This window comes from Mustela nivalis, assembly GCF_964662115.1.
Source record: "Mustela nivalis genome assembly, chromosome: 2".
Classification (NCBI taxonomy): domain Eukaryota; kingdom Metazoa; phylum Chordata; class Mammalia; order Carnivora; family Mustelidae; genus Mustela; species Mustela nivalis.
The window spans coordinates 83,505,947-83,530,745 of NC_139021.1; the positions used below are offsets into that span (position 1 = coordinate 83,505,947).

The 24,799-nt window shown below is 38.4% G+C and overlaps 1 protein-coding gene across 15 annotated transcripts in view; it reads right to left on the reverse strand.

Annotated features, from left to right (window-relative positions):
- RP1 (RP1 axonemal microtubule associated) overlaps positions 1 to 24,799 on the reverse strand; it is a 357,833-nt gene that overhangs the window by 270,237 nt on the left and 62,797 nt on the right. Inside the window, exon 4 of one of the 15 annotated variants that reach the window (XM_082719228.1) lies at positions 18,360 to 18,430. The exons of the other annotated variants lie outside the window; for them this stretch is intronic. Coding sequence (XP_082575354.1) covers positions 18,420 to 18,430 — 11 coding nt within the window. The 3' untranslated portion in view covers positions 18,360 to 18,419. Of the gene's footprint in view, positions 1 to 18,359; positions 18,431 to 24,799 lie in introns of those variants that run through there. 15 annotated transcript variants of the gene reach the window in all.

Sequence of the window (24,799 nt, forward strand, 5' to 3'; positions counted from 1 at the left end):
CGAAAGGAATCCATCAAAATCCTTGAGGAGAACACAGGCAGCAACCTCTTCGACCTCTGCCACAGCAACATCTTCCTAGGAACAACGCAAAAGGCAAGGGAAGCAAGGGCAAAAATGAACTATTGGGATTTCATCAAGATCAAAAGCTTTTGCACAGCAAAGGAAACAGTTAACAAAATCAAAAGACAACTGACAGAATGGGAGAAGATATTTGCAAACGACATATCAGATAAAGGACTAGTGTCCTGAATCTATAAAGAACTTAGCAAACTCAACACCCAAAGAACAAATAATCCAATCAAGAAATGGGCAGAGGACATGAACAGACATTTCTGCAAAGAAGACATCCAGATGGCCAACAGACACATGAAAAAGTGCTCCATATCACTCGGCATCAGGGAAATACAAATCAAAACCACAATGAGATATCACCTCACACCAGTCAGAATGGCTAAAATCAACAAGTCAGGAAATGACAGATGCTGGCGAGGATGTGGAGAAAGAGGAACCCTCCTACACTGTTTTTGGGAATGCAAGCTGGTGCAGCCACTCTGGAAAACAGCATGGAGGTTCCTCAGAATGTTGAAAATAGAACTGCCCTATGACCCAGCAATTGCACTATTGGGTATTTACCCTAAAGATACAAATGTAGTGATCCAAAGGGGCACATGCACCCGAATGTTTATAGCAGCAATGTCCACAGTAGCCAAACTATGGAAAGAACCTAGATGTCCATCCACAGATGAATGGATCAAGAAGGTGTGGTATATATACACAATGGAATACTATGCAGCCATCAAAAGAAATGAAATCTTGCCATTTGCGACAACATGGATGGAACTAGAGCGTATCATGCTTAGCGAAATAAGTCAAGCAGAGAAAGACAACTATCATATGATCTCCCTGATATGAGGAAGTGGTGATGCAACATGGAGGCTTAAGTGGGTACGAGAAGAATAAATGAAACTAGATGGGATTGGGAGGGAGACAAACCATAAGTGACTCTTAATCTCACAAAACAAACTGAGGGTTGCTGGGGGGAGGGGGTTTGGGAGATGGGGTGGGATTATGGACATTGGGGAGGGTATGTGCTTTGGTGAGTGCTGTGAAGTGTGTAAACCTGGTGATTCACAGACCTGTACCCCTGGGGATAAAAATATATGTTTATAAAAAATAAAAAGTTAAAAAAAAAAAAGAATTTAAAAGACAGAAACCACAAAAAAAAAACATAAATAGAACTTTACCAAAATTTACAACTTTTGCTCATTTCAAGTCTGACCACTTAAAAAAGAAAAGGCAAGCTATCGACTGGGAGAAAATATATGGAGAACATGTATCTGAATATATTGTGCCCAGAATACATGAAGAACTCCTTCCACTCTAGGACTACAAGCATACAAAGGAAAATAAGATTTGAAAAGACACTGTACCACAGAAGACAGATGAATGGCAAACATCAATAGGCATTACAGAAATGCAAATTAAAACCACAAAGAGTCATCATTAAACACACACTAAAATGACTAAAATTTAAAGGTCTGATACTACCAAGTATAAACAAGAAAGGTACAGCCACTTCTGAAAAGAGTAGGCAATTTCTGATAAGTTAAACATACAACCCAGCAATTTCACTTCTAGGTATTTACCTAGGAGGAACTTTTAAAATGTCCTATAAAAGGACTTTTATATGAATGTTTTTATAACATGTTCATAGTAGCTAAAAACCAGAAAAACACAAATGTCCTTTAACTGGTGAATGGGTAAACAAACTGTGGTATATCCATAAAATGGCATGCCACTCAGCAATGAAGAAAAACAAACTACTGGTTCAGGTAACAACATTAATGAATCTCAAAAGCATTTTGCTAGGTGATAGAAGCAGACATCAAAAATTACATTCCATATACTATGAACATGAAATTCTAGAAAAAAAAAATACTATAGTTATAGAAAATACATCAGTGGTTTCCAAGGGATTGGCAAAGGGGAGAGGAGACTGACTGCAAAGGGGCATGAGAAAACTTTCTGGGGTGATGGACATGTTCTATATCTAGATTGTAATGAGAGTTATATGACTATATATTTGTCAAAACCATTACAATATACACTTGAAATTGGGGGTTTTATTAAGCAAATTAAATCTGAATAAGGTTTTTCTTAGAAAAAGAGAAACGAGGAAAATATAAAAGAAGATTAAGAGATTAATTCAGCAGTTCACCATCTTTACATAGTAATTAAAACAAAACCTCTCAATAGTGATTTTTAAAAATTATAATATTATTGGGAGGAACAGGGACAGGAAGTAGAAGGTAGAAGGTGGAGAAGGTCAATAAATAAAATCTGAAATTGAAAAAAAAAATCAATATTTTTAGAGAGACGCCTGGGTCGCTCAGTCAGTTAAGTGTCTGCCTTTGGCTCAGGTCATAGTCCCAGGGTCCTAGGATAGAGCCCCGCATCGGGCTCCCATCTCATCAGAGAGCCCGCTTCTCCCTCTCCCTCTGATACTTCCCCTGCTTGTGTGCTCTTTCTCTCTCTATCAAATAAATAAATAAAATATTTTTTAAGATTTTATTTGTTTGAGAGACAGAGAGAATGAGAGAGATTGAGAGCATGAGAGGGGGAGGGTCAGAGGGAGAAGAAGACTACCCACGAAGCAGGGAGGCCAATGCAAGACTCAGTTCCAGGACTCCAGGATCACAACCTGAGCTGAATGCATCTGCCTGACCAACAGAGCCACCCAGGCATCCAATAAGTAAAATTTTTAAAACTCATTTTTAGAAATAAAGAAATAAATAGAAGGAAGAGCTATAAGTTTTAAAGGTGGATGCCTCTGTGGAGTGGGAATTAGTTATGTAAAGGGTCAGAAACTGATCTACTATTTTTTTTTTTAATTTTAAACCTTGTATTCCTACCTAATTTTTCAAAACTAGTTATACATGTATGACTTTAATAAAAAATCAAAATATGAAAGGAAGGATTCACCATCCATAAAGTAGAATCTCTGAACTGGATAACCTGCTAGAGCAGGCCTACTGTCTGGTTTTTGCTCTTAATGCCCTGTATAAGCAAGTGGACTAACTCTCTGCAGATATCTGCCAATTAGGCAGTCACCAAGGATCCCATTCTTATCTCATTCAAGACCCTCAAGGTTAAGTCAGCCCCATGAAGATGTTCCATATCACTCCACATACGTCATACCAATTAGGCATTTTATGTTAACCCACTTTAGTCGAGGTCAAGGTCTATATTGTAATTATACTTGATGGAATGCCAAACAGGGTGCATCAGGTTGACTCCAACAATAACCTTTTGAAGAAACAGACTACCAGCCTGAATCCGTATAGTACTACACTATACCATACCTTCTGAAAGGGTAAAACAGGAAGCATAAGTTCTATGAAACATAGGACAGATTCCAGCTCTTTTCAATATTACTCTTAACAGGAGAGACACCACTCAGATGGTGGAGTAGGAGAAACTCTGTCTCCATCCCTCCATGAAGTTCAACAATTAGAAAGCTACCCAAGAACAAAAGCAGCTCAGGGAGAGCTCAGGATTGACTTAAGAAACTTTAGCAACAGAGGGGGAAAATGAAAAAAAAAAAAAAAAAAAAAAAAACACCTGAAAATAACCACACAAAAAGGGAGCATACAGCTTCCTCTGGCCTGTATCATCTCATCACCCAGCACAGCACAGCACAGCTCAGCACCAAAAAGAAACACTACAGACACAAAGATTATCCCTCACTAGGAAAGGGAGAGTGGGACAAACAAACAACTTCTCCCAGCCTTTTAGGGCACTACATAAAAGAATCACTTCAATTTCACCCCACATAGAGACTGGTGATGCTGAGATGTATAGAGATGTCAAGGAACAAGGAATAAGAGAAGGGGCTCCTAGTATGAGCCTCACAGCAGGAGTGACCATGGTTCAAACTGATTTGCTCTGCAGTGGACCTTAGCAGCTTTTACCACTGAAGAGATCAATGGCCAGCACAGCCATCACAGGCCCACTACAGATTTCACCAGTTTTCCCCTCAGGTATTTGTTTTTAAGGATATCAGCCATCTGATTCCCTTCCTTCTCCCTCCCACCCATCCTTCTGAAGATCAAGTTCCACACCAGCAGCTAATGTACAGGCTTCTTAAGCTCTGCAAGTGCAAGATGCTAGCCTAGACATCTGTAGCTGACTTCCACCACTGTTCATGCTCAAATCCAACACCTCTACCTGTGTACTTGTACTCCAACAGCCCAACTCTCATCATCAGCCTCTACTGCCATGTGTATGCCGATGGCAATATTTGGGGGCCTTGGCAGTACACATTCACTGCCAAGGCCTCCACAGCTACCTGTAAGTCCAGACTCAGCTCTGTGTCTAGTTACTGGCCTGTTCCATTAGGCTCACCTCTGGCTAGCCCAGCCAGCTGTGCCCTTGACTGCTGGTGCTCATCACTAGCCTCCATGCCATGTGCATGCCTATAGGGAGACCCCGTAGCCACAAGGGTGTGCACCAACAGACCCTACTGATGATTGTGGGCCTGATTCCAACCCAATTTCCTATCACAGGCCCACACCACTTGGGCTCACTTACAGCAAGCCACTCTGGCTATGTATCTGCATGTTCTCAGCCTGACTCCTGGCATGGGCCCAGCCTCCACTGCTGTATATCTATGGTGAGACTCAGCAGCCACAGCAGTGCATTCCAACAGCCAGGGTTCACTCACTGCTTGAAAAAAAACATCAAATTTTTTAAAGCATATTTTTAAAAGTAATTAACACTAATGGCTTTTTTTTTTTAATTTATTTGACATAGAAAGAGTGAGCTAGCACAAGAAGGGAGAGCAGCAGGCAGAGGGAGAGCGAGAAGCAGGCTACCTGCTGAGCAGAGAGCCTGACATGGGGCTTTATCCCAGGACCCCAGGATCATGACCTGAGCTGAAGGCAGATACTCAACTGACTGAGACACCAAACCTATAATCTATTGCCCCAACACTAATGGCTTTTTAAAAAAATAGCTAAAATGAGATAGTTGGGAAAAATTAAAAAATTAGGAGGATCATGAGCTCACTTTGTTGCATGAATAAACTAACAGCTTTATCTATACAACTAATTCTGAAAATGGCCTTAAGACTGGCAGAACAGACCTTCTACAGTCAATTGTATAGGGAAGGCCATATCAAAAAAGGTAAGAGGACAAAGACATAGTTGGAAACTAAACCCTTGACAGGACTATCCACAAACAGGAGGGAAACCCCAAGCACAGAGAAGCAAAAGGATCAGACCCCATATTAGTATCCCACACACTGGGGTCCTGCACTGGGACGATAAGTCCCCATAACATCTGGCTATGAGAACCAGTGGGACTTAACTTCAGGAGCTTTAAAAATCAACATGGCTTGGGGCGCCTGGGTGGCTCAGTGGGTTAAGCTGCTGCCTTCGGCTCAGGTCATGATCTCAGAGTCCTGGGATCGAGTCCCGCATCGGGCTCTCTGCTGAGCAGAGAGCCTGCTTCCCTCTCTCTCTCTCTCTCTGGCTGCCTCTCCGTCTACTTGTGATTTCTCTCTATCAAATTAATAAATAAAATCTTTAAAAAAAAAAATCAACATGGCTTAACGCTGGTAACACTACAGATTAGTGAACTTAGTGCCAGAAGAGCTGGAGGGCAATAGGAAACTGAGTCCCCCCTCTCAAAGAGTAGCATAATAAATAACTCAGCTTGAGACACAACAAAGAAACAACAGTTTGAAAATCAACTGAGGATTTATTAACTAATCTTAGAGTGTGTGCTGGAGGGGTAGGGATCTTCAGAGACTTCTCCAGGAACAAAAGTACTACAAGATGCCTTTTCTCTTTCCCTCTCCCAGTCTAAATAGCCAGATGTTGTGGGAGCCAGTGCTAACCCTCTCTGTATACTTTGCTAGCACTGCATGCCTTATCCCAATGTTCCCCTGGACCTGCACCATTCAACCTACCTGCCTCAGCAGGCATTTGTTCAAAGCAGCTCCTGCCCAGCCACACTGTGCAAGAATCCCTAGCAGAAACCAGAAAAATGACTCCTACTTTGGGAAGGTGATAGATAACTCCAGATAACAGTGAGCCTGCAATTCTCATAGCCTAGCATCCTAGCTGGCTATCAAGGGAGCAAGTCCTGTCCTTTGGTATCCTTGCATCTGAGGTGGAAAGGCAGATTGCAGATAGCTAGTCTGACTGCTGGCCCCAATCACCAATGAGCTTACAGTGACTTCAGACAGGCCTTTCAATAGCACAGAGACCAAACCCTCCATAGCACACCTAAAGTGAGCAAAGTGGGTCAGTGCAACTGACTAAGTTGAAGTCAATAGTAGCTCAGCCACCATAGTATCACATATGTAGCCCAGCACAGGATACCTGGAGTTTCTGAGTTTAGAGATTAGAAGGGATTGTGCTACAGGGCACCTCAGGACCTCTTCTATACAAGGCCATATTTTTAAGACCAGGAGAGTCTACTTAATACATAGAAACAGACAGTTAGACAAAATAAGGAGACAGAGAAATGTGTCACAAATGAAAGAACAAAACAAAATCACAGCAAAAGAGCTAATGGAACAAAGATAAGCAATGTGGTCAATAAAAAATTCAAAATAATGATCATAAAAACACTCACTGGTCTTGAGAAAACAGTAGATGATCTCAGTGAGGACTTCAATAATGAGATAGAAAACATTTAAAAGAACCAGTTACACCTGAAAATTTCAATAACTAAACATAAAAAATATATTAGAGGGAACCAATAGCAGATTACCAGAAATGGAAAGACAAATTAGCAATCTGGAAGACAGGTTGATAGAAAGTAACCAAGCTGAACAGCAAAAAGAAAAAAAGAATAATAAAAAAAACTAGAATGGGTTGATGGAGGTCAGTGACATCATCAAGTATAATAACACTCACATTATAGGAATTCCAAAAGGAGAAGAGAGAAAGGGACAGAAAATGTATTTGAAAAAATAATAGCTGAAAACATTCCTAATTGAGGGAAGGAAACAGTCAACCAGGTCCAGGAAGCACAGAAAGCCCTGAAGCTACATCAGGGTACAAAATAATTAAAATGGCAAAAAGTAATAATAGATCATTTTTTTAAAGATTTTATTTATTCATTTGACAGATAGAGATCACAAGTAGGCTGAGAGGCAGACAGAGAGAGAGAGAGAGGAGGAAGTAGGCTCCCCACTGAGCAGAGAGCCCAATGCGGGGCTCGATCCTAGGACCCTGGGATCATGACCTGAGCTAAAGGCAGAGGCTTTAACCCACTGAGCCACCCAGGCACCCCATGATAGGTCATTTTTAAAGCATCATGAAAAAAGAAAACCATTACCTACAAGGGAAACCCTATAAAGGCTCTCAGCTGATTTTTCAGCAGAAACTTTGCAGGCCAGAAAAAAAAAAAATGGCATGATATATTTAAAGTGCTAAAAGGAAAAAAACCTATAACCAAAAATACTCTACTCAGCAAGGTTGCCATTCAGAATCAGAGGCAAGATCCTAGACAAACAGAAGTTAAAGGAGTCCTCACCATTAAACCAGCCTTAGAAAAAACGTTCAATTCTTTCAAGGGAAAGAAAAGGCCATAACTCTAAGTAAGAAAATTATAAAGGAAAAAATTTTGCAGGTAAAAGAAAACCTACAATGAAGGTAGTAAACTTATTAATTATAAAGCCACAGTAAAGGTTAGAATACAAAAGTACTATAATTAGTTATGTCTATAAAAATTAGTCAATTAGTCAAGGGATACACAAAGTAAAAAGACATAAAATATGACATCAACTTAATACAGACTGCTATATGCATAAAATGTATATTTAAACCCAGTGGTAATCACAAATCAAAAAAATAAAGAGAGAGAAAGCCAAACACAACACTTATAAAAACATTAAACCACAGGGAAGACAGCAAGAAAATAACAAAGGAAGAGAGACAAACTACAAAATCTACCAGAAAATAATTAACAAAATGGCAATGAGTACATACCCATCAATAATTACTTTGAATATAAATGAACTACATGTCAAATCAAAAGACATAATGTCACTAAATGAATAAAAAACCAAGACTCATTCAATATGCTGACTACAAGAGACTCACTTCAGACCTAAAGACATATACAAACTGAAAATGAGATAGAAAAACATGTCATGCAAATAGAAACAAAAAAAAAAAAACAAAAACAAAAACAAAACTGGGAAAGCAATGCTTATTAGACAAAATAAACCTTAAAGGCTATAGCAAGAGACAAAGAGGACACTATATAATGATAAAGATATTAATCAAACAAGAGGATATAACAATTATGAATATCTATGCCCCCAACACAGGAATATCTAAATACATAAAGCAAATATTAATAGCCTTCAAAAGAAATTGACAGTATTACAATCATAGTGGGGAACTTTAAGATGCCACTTATATCAATGAATATATCATCCAAACAGAAATTCAACAAACAGTGGCTTTGAGTGACATATTAAACCAGATGGACTTAACAAATATATGTATAACATTCCATCAAAAAACAAAAGAATACACATTTTTTTCAACTGTACACAGACCATTCTCCAGGATAGATAACATATTAGACCACAAAACAAGTCTCAATAAATTTAAGAAGACTAAAATTATATCAAGCATGTATTCTGACCACAACAGTGTGAAAGTAGAAATCAATTACAAGAAAAAAATCTGGAAAAAAACACAAACACATGAAGGCTAAACAACATGTAACTAAACAATGAATGGGCCCACCACAAAATCAAAGTGGAAACAAAAAAAAAATACATGGAGACAAGCAAAAATGAAAATATAATGGTCCAAATTCTTTTGGATGAAGTAAAAGCAGTTCTGAAAGAAAAGTTTATAGTCTACCTCAAGAAACAAGAAAAATCTCAAATAAACAACCTAATCTGACATCTCAAGGAACTAGAAAAAGAAAAATAAACAAAGCAGAATCTAGTAGAAGGAAGGAAATAATGAAAATTAAAGCAGAAGTAAATGAAATAGAAACTAACAAAATATTAGAAAAAAAACAATAAAACAAAAAAGATAAGGAAAATTGATAAACCTTTAGCCAGATTCATCATAAAAACAGAGAAAGAGAGACGGGACTCAAATAAACAAAAAATGGAGAAATAACAAGCAACAACACAGAAATACAAGAGATTATGAGAATATTATGAAAATTATATGCCAACAAATTTGGCAACATAGAAGAAAAGGATAAATTCCTAGAAATATATAATCTCTTAAAACCAAATCAGGGAGAAATTAAAAATTTGAAGAAACCAATTGAGCCAATATTCAAAAATCTCCCTACAAACAAAAGTCCAAGACCAGATGGTTTCCCAGGTAAATTCCACCAAACAGTTAAAGAAGAGTTAATATATATTCTTCTCTAAATGATCCAAAAGATAGAAGGAAAACTTCCAGATTTGTCCTATAAGGCCACCATTATGCTGGCATCAAAATCAGACAAAAGGGGGCGCCTGGGTGGCTCAGTGGGTTAGGCCGCTGCCTTCGGCTCAGGTCATGATCTCGGGGTCCTGGGATCGAGTCCCACGTCGAGCTCTCTGCTCAGCAGGGAGCCTGCTTCCTCCTCTCCCTCTCTCTCTGCCTGCCTCTATGCCTGCTTGTTGTCTCTCTCTGTCAAATAAATAAATGGAATCTTTAAAAAAAAAAAATCAGACAAAAGTACTACAAAAAAAACAACAAAAATAAAAACAAAATTTCAGGCCACAATCTCTGATAAAGATAGATGCAAAAATTCTCAGCTAAATATTAGCAAACCAAATTCAACAATAAATTTACAAAAATTATTTGCCATAATCAAGTGGGATTTATTCCAGGGATAAAGGGTGGTTCAATATTAACAAATCAATGTGATACATCACATTGTAAGATGATTGATCTCAATAGATGCAGAAAAAGCACTTGACAAAATACAATATCCATTCCATAATTTAAGGGAAAAAAAACAATAAAGTGAATTTAGAGGGAATCTATTTCAACATAATAAAGACCATAGATGACAAACTCACAGCTAACATCATAATCATTGGTGAAAAATAAAAACTTTTCCTCTAAAATCCAGAATAAGACAAGGACCTTCAGTCTTACATCTATTCAACATAGTGCTGAAAGTCCTAGCTGCAGCAATCAGACAAGAAAAAGTAAGTATAAAGTATCCAAATTGATAAATAAAAAGTAAAACTTTCACTTTTTACAGATGACATGACACTATATTTAGAAAACTCTAGTCTCCAATAATAAATTATTAGAACAGATTAATAAATTCAGTAAAGGGGCAAGATACAAGATAATATACAAAAAATCTGTTGCATTTCTATACACTAGTAACAAAGTAGCAGAAAGGGAAATTAAGAAAACAACCCCATTTACAATTACACCAAAAAGAAAAAAATACCTAGAAGCTGAAAGACCTATTCTCTGAAAACTATAAAACACTGATCAAAGAAATGAAAGAAAGAAAGAAAGAAAGAAAGAAAGAAAGCAAGCAAGCAAGCTCGCTCATAGATTGGAAGACTTAATATCATTAAAATGTCCATGCTACTAAAAGCAATCAACAGATTTGATGCAATCCCAATCAAAATACCAACATTTTTCCCAGAACTAGAACAAATAATACTAACATTTTTATGGAACCACATAAAAAAGAGCCAAAGCAATCTTAAAAAAGAAGAACAATGTTGGGGATATCTCAATTCCGGATTTCAAGATACACTACAAAGCTAGAGTAATCAAAACAATAAAGTACCAACACAAAAACAGACACATAAATCAATGGAACAGAATAGGGAGCACAGAAATAAGCCTATACCTATATGATCAATTGATTCACAAGAAAAGAGGCAAGAATATGCCATAGGGAAAAAACAGTCTTTTCAATAAAGGATGTTAGAAAACTGGAGAGCTCCATGCAAAAGAATGAAACCTGACCACTTTATTACACTACACAAAAATAAACTAAAAAATAGACTAAAGACCTAAGTGGGAGACCTGAAAAATTCCTTTGAAAAACAAAAAGGCAGTCATCTCTTTGATATTGCTATTAGCAACATTTTTTCTAGGTATGTGTCCCTAGGCAAAGGAAAAAAACACAAAAATCAACTCACCAAAATAAAAAGCTTTTGCACAGCAAAGGAAACCATCAACACACCAACCAAAAAAAAAAAAAGAAGAAGAAGAAGAAGAAGAAGTCAACACAGTGATTGGGACAAGATACTTGCAAATGATAGATCTAATGAGAGGCTAATATACAAAATATATAAAGAACTTATAATACAACTCAACACCAAAAAACATATAATCTGATTTAAAATGGTCAGAGGGCCTTAATAGACATTTTTCCAAAGAAAACATATAGGTGGCCAACAAGTACTTGAAAAGATTCTCAACATCAGTATCATAAGGAAAATGCAAATTAATACTACATGATGGGCACCAAGGGACTCTTGATCTTAGGGTCGTAGGTTCAAGCCCCACTTTAAGTGTGGAGATTACTTAAAAATAAGATCTTTAAGGGGCGCTTGGGTGGCTCAGTGGGTTAAAACATCTGCCTTCCACTCAGGTCATGATCCCAGCGTCCTGGGATCTAGCCCTGCATCAGCTCTCTGCTCAGCAGGAAGCCTGTTTCCTCCTCTCTCTCTGCCTGCTTCTCTGCCTACTTGTGATCTCCGTCTGTCAAATAAATAAATAAAATATTTAAAAATATATATTTAAAAACATACACACACAATGAAATATTACCTCATGTCTGTCAGAATAGCTACTATCAAGAAGACAAGAAATAACAGGTGCATAAACAATGAATTTTGGAACACTGAAAATAAAATAAAATAATTTTTTTTAAATTGGAAATACCATATGACCTAGTCATTCCACCAAGGAAAACAAAAACACTAATTCAAAAAGATACATGCACTCCTATGTTTATTGCAGCATTGTTTACAATAGTCAAGATATGGAAGCAAACCAAATGTCCATCAATAGATTAGCAAAGAAATGATATATCATATATACATAAACATAATGTTATTCAGTCATAAAAAAGAATGAGATCTTGCCATTTGCAACAACATAGATGCACCTATAGGGCATTACATTAAGTAAATAAGTCAAAGACAAATACCATATGATTTCACTTATATGTGGAATCAAAAAAAAAAAAAAAACAGCAGAAACAGACCCATACACACAGAGAAAAACTGGTGGTTGCTAGAGGACAAGGTGTGGAGGAGTGGGCAAAATGGGTGAAGGAGAATTGTAGATGTGCACTTCCAGTTATGAAATGAATAAGTCACAGGGATGAAAGGTACAGCAGAGGAAATATAGTCACTGGTATTGTAATAGCGTTGTATGGTGACAAGATGGGAACACAGCATAATGTGTAGAGTTGTCAAATCACTAGGTTGTGCCCCTGAAACTAATGTAACATTGCATGTTAACTATACATCAATTTTTTAAGGGCAAAAACTAATTAAATTGTAAATAAAAGACAAAACAGCTAAAACGTATTAACCACTATGTACCAAGTTCTGTGCTAATAATAGCTTTTATCAACATTCTCTGAAGTGATCCTCTCAGAACACTCTTACAAGCTAGCTTAAAAGATAAGACCTTTAAAGCAGTAGCCACAGGAGTCCCTGGATGGCTCAGTTGGTTAAGCATCTGTTTTCAATTCAAGTCATGATCCCAGAGTCCTGGAATCAAGCCTTGCATCAGGCTCCCTTCTCAGCAAGGAATCCACTTCCCCCTCCCCTTCTACAGCTGCCCCTGCTTGTGCTCTCTCTAATAAAAAAATAAAATGTTTTTTAAAAAAATTTTTTAAAATAAAGTGGTAGCCCCATTTTACAGATTAGGAAACTAACAAAATGTTTGCTACAAACATGAAACGTAAACCATGGAAAAATCACCTATGATAGGAGCCTATGCTTCATTAACTTAGTCTCAACTGGAGTTAGGATTTGGGGTTGTCCTCACTCTCACCAAATTCAGTTTTCGTTGGGATCAACCCTAATGATTACTGAATAGCTTGCATTTTTTAGTATCCCCTCTACTTTTGAACTTCAGCTCCTTGCGACTAACAGACTATTTCCTCTAATTCTGAGTACTGATATGCCCTCTGGGTTTAAGACTTCAGGTGGGAAGGGGGTTTGCCTGTACAGTTGGGACCTGTTCTCAGTATTCTTTGAAGCAGAAGCAAATTTCCCAGAGACTGTCTCAATCCTTGCACTCCCTTTAGGCATGCAAGCCTCTTTCTGAACGCTGCAATTGAGCTTCTGGCAAAGCATAGCACAGCTGACATCTTGTGGACATAAAAATAATTACACCATTCCACCCAGAAGTCAAGATTTGAGGTTGGCTACATTCTCCAGAACACAATAGGCTAAAATCCCTTCCTCAACCCTCTGGCACTTCATCTTTAGAGCAAAAGCCAGTTCTAGTCTTCTTTCTCCACCCACTTACGGATCCCAATAATTCTGACGTTGGAACATTTCATCATGTCATCTATTTCCCTAATTCTGTTTTCATGGTTTCTAAAATGTGTGTTCCAGGCATCCTCCTATGCAAAATTCTTAAATTTCCTCTTAAGTTTCATTTAGTCTTCTTTCACAGTGTTAACAAGATATTTTTTAATGCAAGTCTGGTGAAAATCTAAAAATCATTTGAATATTTGAAATAAGAAAATCAGGATCCTGTCCCCATGCTTGAATAAACCATTTTGCACCAAAGATGTCTCAAGAATTCTTTCTTGGTCATCAACTCCGGACTCAACCCCACTGACCCTCACTTATATTCTTTCTCTCCTTTTATTTATTTATTTATTTATTTATTTATTTATTTATTTATTTTTATGTTTGACAGACAAAGATCACAATTAGGCAAGTAGGCAAAGAGGCAGGCAGAGAGAGAGAAAGGGAAGCATGCTCTCTGCCAAGAAGAGAGACCGATGCAGGGTTCAATCACAGGACCCCGGCACCATGATCTGAGCCAAAGGCAGAGGCCTTGACCCACTGAACCACCCAGGCACCCCCTCACTTATATTCTAAAACTTCATCACTTGGTCTCCAAACATGGGGCTTTGAATATTTACATCTGGACTCTAAGCTTCAGTGGAAAATTGGTTGGACCCACTGTTTGCTTATTAATTCTTGGTTTACCTTTTGAAATTGCCAGAACACAACTTGAAAAAAGAGTGCAAAAGAAGATGAACCTTGCCTGGATCATGGTTGATATATTCAGCTATACATTCTCTCAATTACCTCTCACCAAAATGACTAGGAGGAGGAACATCCAACAGAGGAAAAATTCAGAGACTGTGCTCTATCTCACAGAACTATTGTATATGGACATAAACAGTATGTCAGAAAGGGAATTCAGGGTAACAATTATCCAGGCATGGCTAGGTTGGAGAAAACCATTATTGACAACATAGAATCTCTAAGGGTGGAAGTGAGAGCTAATCTGGCAGAAGTTAAAAATGCTATCAATGAGATCCAATCTAATCTAAATACTCTAACAGCTAGGGTAACCAAGGCAGAAGATAGAATTAGTGATCTAGAAGACAAACTGGGAGTGACTGGGTGACTCAGTCGTTAAGTGTCTGCCTTCAGCTCAGATCATGATCCCAGGGTCTTGGGATCAAGCAGACTCCCTGCTTGGCAGGAAACCTACTTCTCCCTCCCCTACTCCCCCTGCTTGTGTTCCTTCTCTCACTGTGTCTCTCTATGTCAAATAAATTTTTTAAAAAATCTAAAGGACAAGCTGAGAGAGAAGAAGGATCAGGAGGATGCCTGGAACACACATTTTAGAAACCATGAAAACAGAATTAGGGAAATAGATGACATGATGAAATGTTCCAACGTCAGAATTATTGGGATCCGTAAGTGGGTGGAGAAAGAAGACTAGAAGATATAGTTGAATAAATTCTGGATGAAAATTTCCCTAATCTGGAAATGGGGATGGAACAAGTGTTCATCTCTTAGAGGCAGAAAGGACACCTCCCAAGATCAACAAGTCTAGAAAGACCTCTAGTCACTTAATTGCAAAATTCACAAATCATTTTAGACAAAAGTTTTTAAGGGCAGCTAGGGGGAAGAGATTCCTTAGGTACAGAGGAAGGTCCATCAGAATAATGTTAGAACTGTCCATAGAAACCTGGCTAGCCAGAAAGGGCTGGCAAGACATATTCAGGGCACTAAATGAGAGGAACATGCAGCCAAGAATACTTGATCCAGCAAGGTTGACATTCAAAATGGATGGACAGATAAAGAACTTTCAAGACTGGCAAGGTTTAAAAGAGTATGTGACCACCAAGGCAACACTGCAGGAAATATTAAGGGGGGTTCTATAAAATAAGAAAGAATGCAAGTGAGACATAGAACAGAAATTTACAGACACAATCTATAGAAACAAGGACTTCACAGGCAACATGATGTCAATAAAAACTTATCTTTTAATAATCACTCTCAACGTAAATGGCCTAAATGCTCCCATAAAACTCCCATAAAGTTGCGGTAGCAATTCTCATATCAGATAAATTAGACTTTAAGCTAAAGACTGTAGTCAGAGATACAGAAAGACACTACATCATTCCTAAAGAGTCTATCCACCAAGAAGATCTAATAATTGTAAATATTTATGCCACCAGTATGTGAGTGGCCAACCACATAAGACAACTGTTAACCAAAATAAAAAGTCATATTGATATGAATACAATAATTGTAGGGAATTTAACACAGCACCCTCAGTAGACCATCGAAGCAGAAAATCAGTAAAGAAACAAGAGCATTGAATAATACATTGGACAAGATGGACCTCATAGATATATAAAGAATGTCCCACCTAAACAACAGAATACTCATTCTTCTCAATAGACTAATATCTAGTAACGAGATTGAACAGTGATCAAATACCTCCCAAAAAACAAGAGCCCAGGACCTGATGGTTTCCCTGGGGAATTCTACCAAACATTCAATGAAGAAATACCAATTCTTCTAGAGCTGTTTCAAAAAATGAAAACAGAAGGAAAACTTCCAGTCTCTTTCTATGAAGCCAGTGTTACCCTGACCCCCAAACCAAGCAAAGAGCCCACCAAAAGGGAGAATTTCAGACCAATATCCCTGATGAATATGGATGCCAAGATTCTTAACAAGGTCCTAGCTAATAGGATCCAACAGTACATTAAAAATATTATCTACCATGACCAGGTGGGATATATCCATGGGATGCAAGGGTGGCTCAATATTGCATATCTATTGATATGATAGAACAAATCAATAAGAGATGGGAGAAGAACAACATGGTCCTCACAACTGATGCAGAAAAAGCATTTGACAAAATCCAGCATCCGTTCCTGATTAAAACTCCTCAAAGTATAGGGATAAAGGGATCATTCCTCAACTTTATAAAATCTATCCATGAAAACCCCACAGCAAATATCATTCTCAATGGAGAAAAGCTGACAGCCTTCCCTTTGAGGTCAGAAACACGACTAGGATGCCCACTCTCACCACATTGTTTAACATAGTACTAGAATTCCTAATAACTGCCATCAGACAACAAAAAGAAATAAGACATAGTCAAATTGGTAAAGAAGAAGTCAAACTCTCTCTCTCTCTTTACAAATGACATGATACTTTATATAGAAAACACAAAAGACTCCACCCCCAAAATACTAGAACTCATACAGCAATTCAGTAATGTGGCAGGATGTAAAATCAATGCACAGAAATCAGTTGCTATCTTATACACTAACAATGAAAATGTAGAAATGGAAATTAGAGAATTTATTCCATTTACTGTAGCACCAAGAACAATAAGATACCTGGGAATAAGCCTAACCAAAGATATAAAGGATCTGTACTCAAGGAACTACAGAACACTCATGAAAGAAATTGAAGAAGACACAAAAAGATGAAAAAGCAATCCATGCTCATGAATCAGAAGAATAAACATTGTTAAGATGTCTATACTGCCCAGAGCAATCTACACATCCCAGTCAAAATTCCACTGGCATTTTACAAAGTGCTGGAACAATCAATCCGAAAATTTGTATTTGTATAGAACCAGAAAAGACCTTAAATTGCTAAGGAAATTTTGAAAAATAAAAACAAAACAAATCATGCTGCCTGATTTCATGTTTTACTACAAAGCTGTGATCACCAAGACAGCACAGTACAGGCACAAAAACAGACACATAGACCAGTGGAACAGAGTAGAGAGTCCAGATATGAATCCTCAATTCTATGGTCAAATAATCTTCAACAAAGCAGGAAAAAATATCCAGTGGGAAAAAGACAGTCTCTTCAATAAATGGTGCTGTAAAAATTGAACAGCTATGTATAGAAGAATAAAACTTGACCATTCTCTTACACCATACACAAAGATAAACTCAAAATAGATAAAAGACCTCAATGTGAGGCAGAAATCTATCAAAATCCTAGAGGAGAACATAGACAGTAACCTCTTCAATATCAGCCACAGCAACTTCTTTCAAGATATGTCTCCAGAGGCAAAGGAAACAAAGGTGAAAATGAACTTTTAGGACTTTATTAAAATCAAAATTTTCTGCACGGCAAAGGAAACAGTCAAGAAAACAAAGAGGCAACCCATGGAATGGGAGAAGATATTTGCAAATGACACTACAAAAGGCTGATATCCAAGCTCTATAAAGAACTCCTCAAACTCAACACCCAAAAAAACAGACAATCATGTCAAAAAATGGGCAGAAGACATGAACAGACATTTCTCCAAAGAAGACATACAATGGCTAACAGACCCATGAAAAAATGTTCATCATCATTAGCCATCAGGGAGATTCAAGTCAAAATGACATTGAGAGCAAGATGGCAGAGGAGTAAGAGACTGAAATATCATTAGGTCCCAGCACTTCAGCTAGACAGTTATCAAACCATTCTGAACACCTACAAACTCAACAGGAGATAGAAGAAAAGAAGAGCAGTACTTCTAGGAACAGAAAATTGACCACTTTCCAGAAGGTAGAATGTGCAGAGGAATGAATACAGAACAATTGGAAGATAGATCACATGGGGAGGGGCCAGTTCTGGCAAGTGAGAGAGCAGTGGAGCACAAAATCAGATAGTCTGCTCCACTGAGGGATGTCGCTCCAGAGGCTAAGCAGAGGTGGAACCCTTGTGAGGACAATGTGGTCTCAGGACCTGTGGGGTCACAGAAGGACTAAGGGGTGCATAAGTGGAGAGCTTCCAGGTATCAAAGCAGGGAAGCCGGCTATAGAGACAGAGCCAAGGGGTGCACTCTCACCTCAGGCTTACCTTAAACAGTGATCCGAGGCACAAGTGGCAGATCCAGAGAGACCCCCTCCTTCCTCCTCTGGGAGGTGTGGCACAGGAGTCAGGAATGTCCTGGGTTTCAAGAATCCAAACATGCATGAGAGATAGAAACACTCAGTCACAGGCTGGGTGAGCTCAAAGTGCAGCCAGAGACAGGGATATGGGAGGATTGAATGCTTTTCTCTGAGAGTGCACTGCTCTGTGGGGCCCTGAGCTCTTCGCTCCTTCCAGCCAGAGATTGGGAGGCTGCCATTTTCGCTCCTGTCCTCTAAAGCTCTATGGAAAGGGTTTAAGGAACAAAAGCTCCTGAGAGCAAACCCAAGCAGATTACTTAGCCTGGCCCCAGGCAAGGGCAGTGCAATTCTGCCTCTGGCAAAGACATTTGAGAATCACTGTAACAGGCCCCTCCCCCAAAAGACAGCAAGAACATCGAGCCATGACCAAGTTTACTGAACTGTGAGAACTGCAGAACTCCAAAGCTAGGGGAAAGCAATACACAGAATTCATGGCTTTTCTCCTGTTTAGTCTTTCAAAGCTAAATTTTTTAATTCTACTTTTGTTTTAACCTTTCCTCTTTCCTCTTTTAATGGTTTTTAACTATTTTATCAATACCTTTTTTTAACTCTTTAAAAGTTTTCACTGTTATACTTATATTTTATTCCTTTATTGTATTTAACCTTATTTTTGGTATACATATACAGTTTTTTCCTTTAAAATTTAGGGCTATAATTTCCTCTAATAGATCAAAATATGCCTTAAATCTAATGTATGGCTTTGTTCAAGTCTCCAGCCTGATCACATTCTCTTCTCTTTTTTTAACTTTCTTTAATTTTATTATTTTTACAACCAACTTATCTTATCAATTTCTTTTTTAGAATTTTTTTAATTTTCATTTTTATAGTCATATTCCATCCCTTCTTCATTCATACCTGTATTTTTGTATACATATGTTTTTCTTTCTTTAAAATTTCAGAGGTAATTTCTTCTAAGAGACCAGAATACACCCAAAATCAAGTGGTGGCACTGCTCTATTCACCAATCGAATATATATGTATATATAATTTTTGTATTCTTTTATATTTTTTTTCTTCATTTTACTCCCCCTGGTTTGGGGTCTTTTCTGATTTGGTTAGTGTATATTGTTCTGGGGTCTTTGCCAGCCTTTTAGTATTTTGTTCTCTCCTTCATCTATTCTTATCTGGATAAGATGACAAGGTAGAAAAACTCACCATCAAATAAAAGAACAAGAGGCAGTACTGACACCTAGGAACCTAATCAATATAGACATTAGTAATATACCAAAACTAGAATTCATAACGATGATTATCAAGGTGCTAGCTGGGCTTGAATAAAGCATGGAAGATATGAGAGAATCCATTTCTGGATAAATAAAATCACTTTCTGGGGAAATGAACTAAAATCTAACAGGTTGAAACCAAAAATACATTAAAGAGGTGCAATAAAAAATGGAGGTTCTTACTGCTAGGATAAATGAGGCATAAGATAGCATTAGTGATATAGAAGACCAAATGATGGAGAATAAAGAAGCTGAGCAAAAGAAAGACAACTACTGGACCATGAGGGAAAAATTTGAGAGATAAGTGATATCATAAGATCAAACGATATTAGAATAATTGGGATCCCAGGAGAAGACAAGACAGAGAGGGGGGGGCAGAAGGTACATTAGAACAAATTATAGAGAAGAGGAGTCAAGATGGCGGAGAAGTAGCAAGCTGAGACTGCTTCAGCTAGCCGGAGATCAGCTAGATAGCTTATCTAAAGATTGCAAACACCTGAAAATCCATCGGCAGACCGAAGAGAAGAAGAACAGCAATTCTGGAAACAGAAAAACAACCGCTTTCTGAAAGATAGGACCGGCGGAGAAGTGAATCCAAAGCGACGGAAAGATAGACCCCGGGGGGAGGGGCCGGCTCCCGGCAAGCGGCGGAGCAACCGCTCACGAAATCAGGACTTTTAAAAGTCTGTTCCACTGAGGGACATCGCTCCAGAGGCTAAACCGGGGCGAAGCCCACGCGGGGTCAGCGTGGCCTCAGGTCCCGCAGGGTCACAGAAGGATCGGGGGTGTCTGAGTGTCGCAGAGCTTGCGGGTATTGGAACGGGAAAGCCGGCTACAGAAACAGAGCCGACAGTAAGCTCACAGCTGGGTGTTACCTTGAACCGGTCGCAGGCTCGGTGAGCTCAGAGCTCAGCCGGAGGTCAGGCAGACGGGAGTTACTGGGCGCTGTTCTCCGAGGGCGCACTGAGGAGTGGGTCCCCCGGCTCTCAGCTCCTCCGGGCTGCAGACCAGGAGGCCGCCATTTGTATTCCCGCCCTCCGGAACTCTACGGAAAGCGCTCAGGGAACAAAAGCTCCTGAAAGTGAACCCGAGCGGATTACTCACCCCCGCCCCGGGTAAGGGCGGTGTAATTCCACCTGGGGCAAAGACACGTGAGAATCACTACAACAGGCCCCTCCCCCAGAAGATCAACAAGAAATCCAGCCGAGACCAAGTTCACCTACCAAAGAGTGCGGTTTCAATACCAAGGAGAGCAGCAGAATTCCAGAGGAGGAGAAAGCCAAGCACGGAACTCATGGCTTTTTTCCTGTGATTTCTTTTTAGTCTTGCAGTTAATTTAATTTTTTCTTTTTCTTTTTTTTTTTTTTCTTTTTCTTCTCGCCTTCGGGTAAAAAATTTTTTTTTTTAACTGTTACCTTTTTCTTTTTTAACGATTTTTTACTAGTTTATCTAATATATATATTTTTTCTTTTTTACATTTTTCTCAGGTGTTTTCTTTTTTTAAAAAAAAATTTTTTTTCTTTTCTTTCTTTTTTTTTTTTCTTTCTTTTTGAACCTCTTTTTATCCCCTTTCTCCCCACTCACGATTTTGGATATCTTCTAATTTAGTTAAAGCATATTTTTCTGGGGTTGTTGCCACCCTTTTAGTATTTTACTTGCCCCTTCATTTACTCTTATCTGGCCAAAATGACAAGACGTAAAAATTCAACGCAAAAAAAAGAACAAGAGGCAGTACCGAAGGCTAGGGACCTAATCAATACAGACATCGGTAACATGTCAGATCTAGAGTTCAGAATGACAATTCTCAAGGTTCTAGCCGGGCTCGAAAAAGGCATGGAAGATATTAGAGAAACCCTCTCGAGAGATATAAAAGCCCTTTCTGGAGAAATAAAAGAACTAAAATCTAACCAAGTTGAAATCAAAAAAGCTATTAATGAGGTGCAATCAAAAATGGAGGCTCTCACTGCTAGGATAAATGAGGCAGAAGAAAGAATTAGTGATATAGAAGACCAAATGACAGAGAATAAAGAAGCTGAGCAAAAGAGGGACAAACAGCTACTGGACCACGAGGGGAGAATTCGAGAATTAAGTGACACCATAAGACGAAACAACATTAGAATAATTGGGATTCCAGAAGAAGAAGAAAGAGAGAGGGGAGCAGAAGGTATACTGGAGAGAATTATTGGGGAGAATTTCCCCAATATGGCAAAGGGAACGAGCATCAAAATTCAGGAGGTTCAGAGAACGCCCCTCAAAATCAATAAGAATAGGCCCACACCCCGTCACCTAATAGTAAAATTTACAAATCTCAGTGACAAAGAGAAAATCCTGAAAGCAGCCCGGGAAAAGAAGTCTGTAACATACAATGGTAAAAATATTAGATTGGCAGCTGACTTATCCACAGAGACCTGGCAGGCCAGAAAGAGCTGGCATGATATTTTTAGAGCACTAAACGAGAAAAACATGCAGCCCAGAATACTATATCCAGCTAGGCTATCATTGAAAATAGAAGGAGAGATTAAAAGCTTCCAGGACAAACAACAACTGAAAGAATTTGCAAATACCAAACCAGCTCTACGGGAAATCTTGAAAGGGGTCCTCTAAGCAAAGAGAGAGCCTACAAGTGGTAGATTAGAAAGGAACAGAGACCATATACAATAACAGTCACCTTACAGGCAATACAATGGCACTAAATTCATATCTCTCAATAGTTACCCTGAATGTGAATGGGCTAAATGCCCCTGTCAAAAGACACAGGGTATCAGAATGGATAAAAAAACAAAACCCATCTATATGTTGCCTCCAAGAAACTCATTTTAAGCCCGAAGACACCTCCAGATTTAAAGTGAGGGGGTGGAAAAGAATTTACCATGCTAATGGACATCAGAAGAAAGCAGGAGTGGCAATCCTTATATCAGATCAATTAGATTTTAAGCCAAAGACTATAATAAGAGATGAGGAAGGACACTATATCATACTCAAAGGGTCTGTCCAACAAGAAGATTTAACAATTTTAAATATCTATGCCCCCAACGTGGGAGCAGCCAACTATATAAACCAATTAATAACAAAATCAAAGAAACACATCAACAACAATACAATAATAGTAGGGGACTTTAACACTCCCCTCACTGAAATGGACAGGTCATCCAAGCAAAAGATCAGCAAGGAAATAAAGGCCTTAAACGACACACTGGTCCAGATGGACATCACAGATATATTCAGAATATTTCATCCCAAAGCAACAGAATACACATTCTTCTCTAGTGCACATGGAACATTCTCCAGAATAGATCACATCCTCGGTCCTAAATCAGGACTCAACCGGTATCAAAAGATTGGGATCATTCCCTGCATATTTTCAGACCACAATGCTCTAAAGCTAGAACTCAACCACAAAAGGAAGTTTGGAAAGAACCCAAATACATGGAGACTAAACAGTATCCTTCTAAAGAATGAATGGGTCAACCGGGAAATTAAAGAAGAATTGAAAAAAATCATGGAAACAAATGATAATGAAAATACAACAGTTCAAAATCTGTGGGACACAATAAAGGCAGTCCTGAGAGGAAAATATATAGCGGTACAAGCCTTTCTCAAGAAACAAGAAAGGTCTCAGGTACACAATCTAACCCTACACCTAAAGGAGCTGGAGAAAGAACAAGAAAAAAACCCTAAGCCCAGCAGGAGAAGAGAAATCATAAAGATCAGAGCAGAAATCAATGAAATAGAAACCAAAAAAACAATAGAAAAAATCAACGAAAGTAGGAGCTGGTTCTTTGAAAGAATTAATAAAATTGATAAACCCCTGGCCCGACTTATCAAAAAGAAAAGAGAAAGGACCCAAATAAATAAAATTATGAATGAAAGAGGAGAGATCACAACTAACACCAAAGAAATACAAACTATTATAAGAACATACTATGAGCAACTCTACGGCAATAAATTTGACAATCTGGAAGAAATGGATGCATTCCTAGAAACATATAAACTACCACAACTGAACCAGGAAGAAATAGAAAGCCTGAACAGACCCATAACCAGTAAGGAGATTGAAACAGTCATTAAAAATCTCCAAACAAACAAAAGCCCAGGGCCAGATGGCTTCCCGGGGGAATTCTACCAAACCTTTAAAGAAGAACTAATTCCTATTCTCCTGAAACTGTTCCAAAAAATAGAAATGGAAGGAAAACTTCCAAACTCATTTTATGAGGCCAGCATCACCTTGATCCCAAAACCAGACAAGGATCCCACCATAAAAGAGAGCTATAGACCGATATCCTTGATGAACACAGATGCGAAAATACTCAACAAAATACTAGCCAATAGGATTCAACAGTACATTAAAAGGATTATTCACCACGACCAAGTGGGATTTATTCCAGGGCTGCAAGGTTGGTTCAACATCCGCAAATCAGTCAATGTGATACAACACATCAATAAAAGAAAGAACAAGAACCATATCATACTCTCAATAGATGCTGAAAAAGCATTTGACAAAGTACAGCATCCCTTCCTGATCAAAACTCTTCAAAGTGTAGGGATAGAGGGCACATACCTCAATATCATCAAAGCCATCTATGAAAAACCCACCGCAAATATCATTCTCAATGGAGAAAAACTGAAAGCTTTTCCACTAAGGTCAGGAACACGGCAGGGATGTCCATTATCACCACTGCTATTCAACATAGTACTAGAGGTCCTAGCCTCAGCAATCAGACAACAAAAGGAAATTAAAGGCATCCAAATCGGCAAAGAAGAAGTCAAATTATCACTCTTCGCAGATGATATGATACTATATGTGGAAAACCCAAAAGACTCCACTCCAAAACTGCTAGAACTTATACAGAAATTCAGTAAAGTGTCAGGATATAAAATCAATGCACAGAAATCAGTTGCATTTCTCTACACCAACAGCAAGACAGAAGAAAGAGAAATTAAGGAGTCAATCCCATTTACAATTGCATCCAAAACCATAAGATACCTAGGAATAAACCTAACCAAAGAGACACAGAATCTATACTCAGAAAACTATAAAGTACTCATGAAAGAAATTGAGGAAGACACAAAGAAATGGAAAAATGTTCCATGCTCCTGGATTGGAAGAATAAATATTGTGAAAATGTCTATGCTACCTAAAGCAA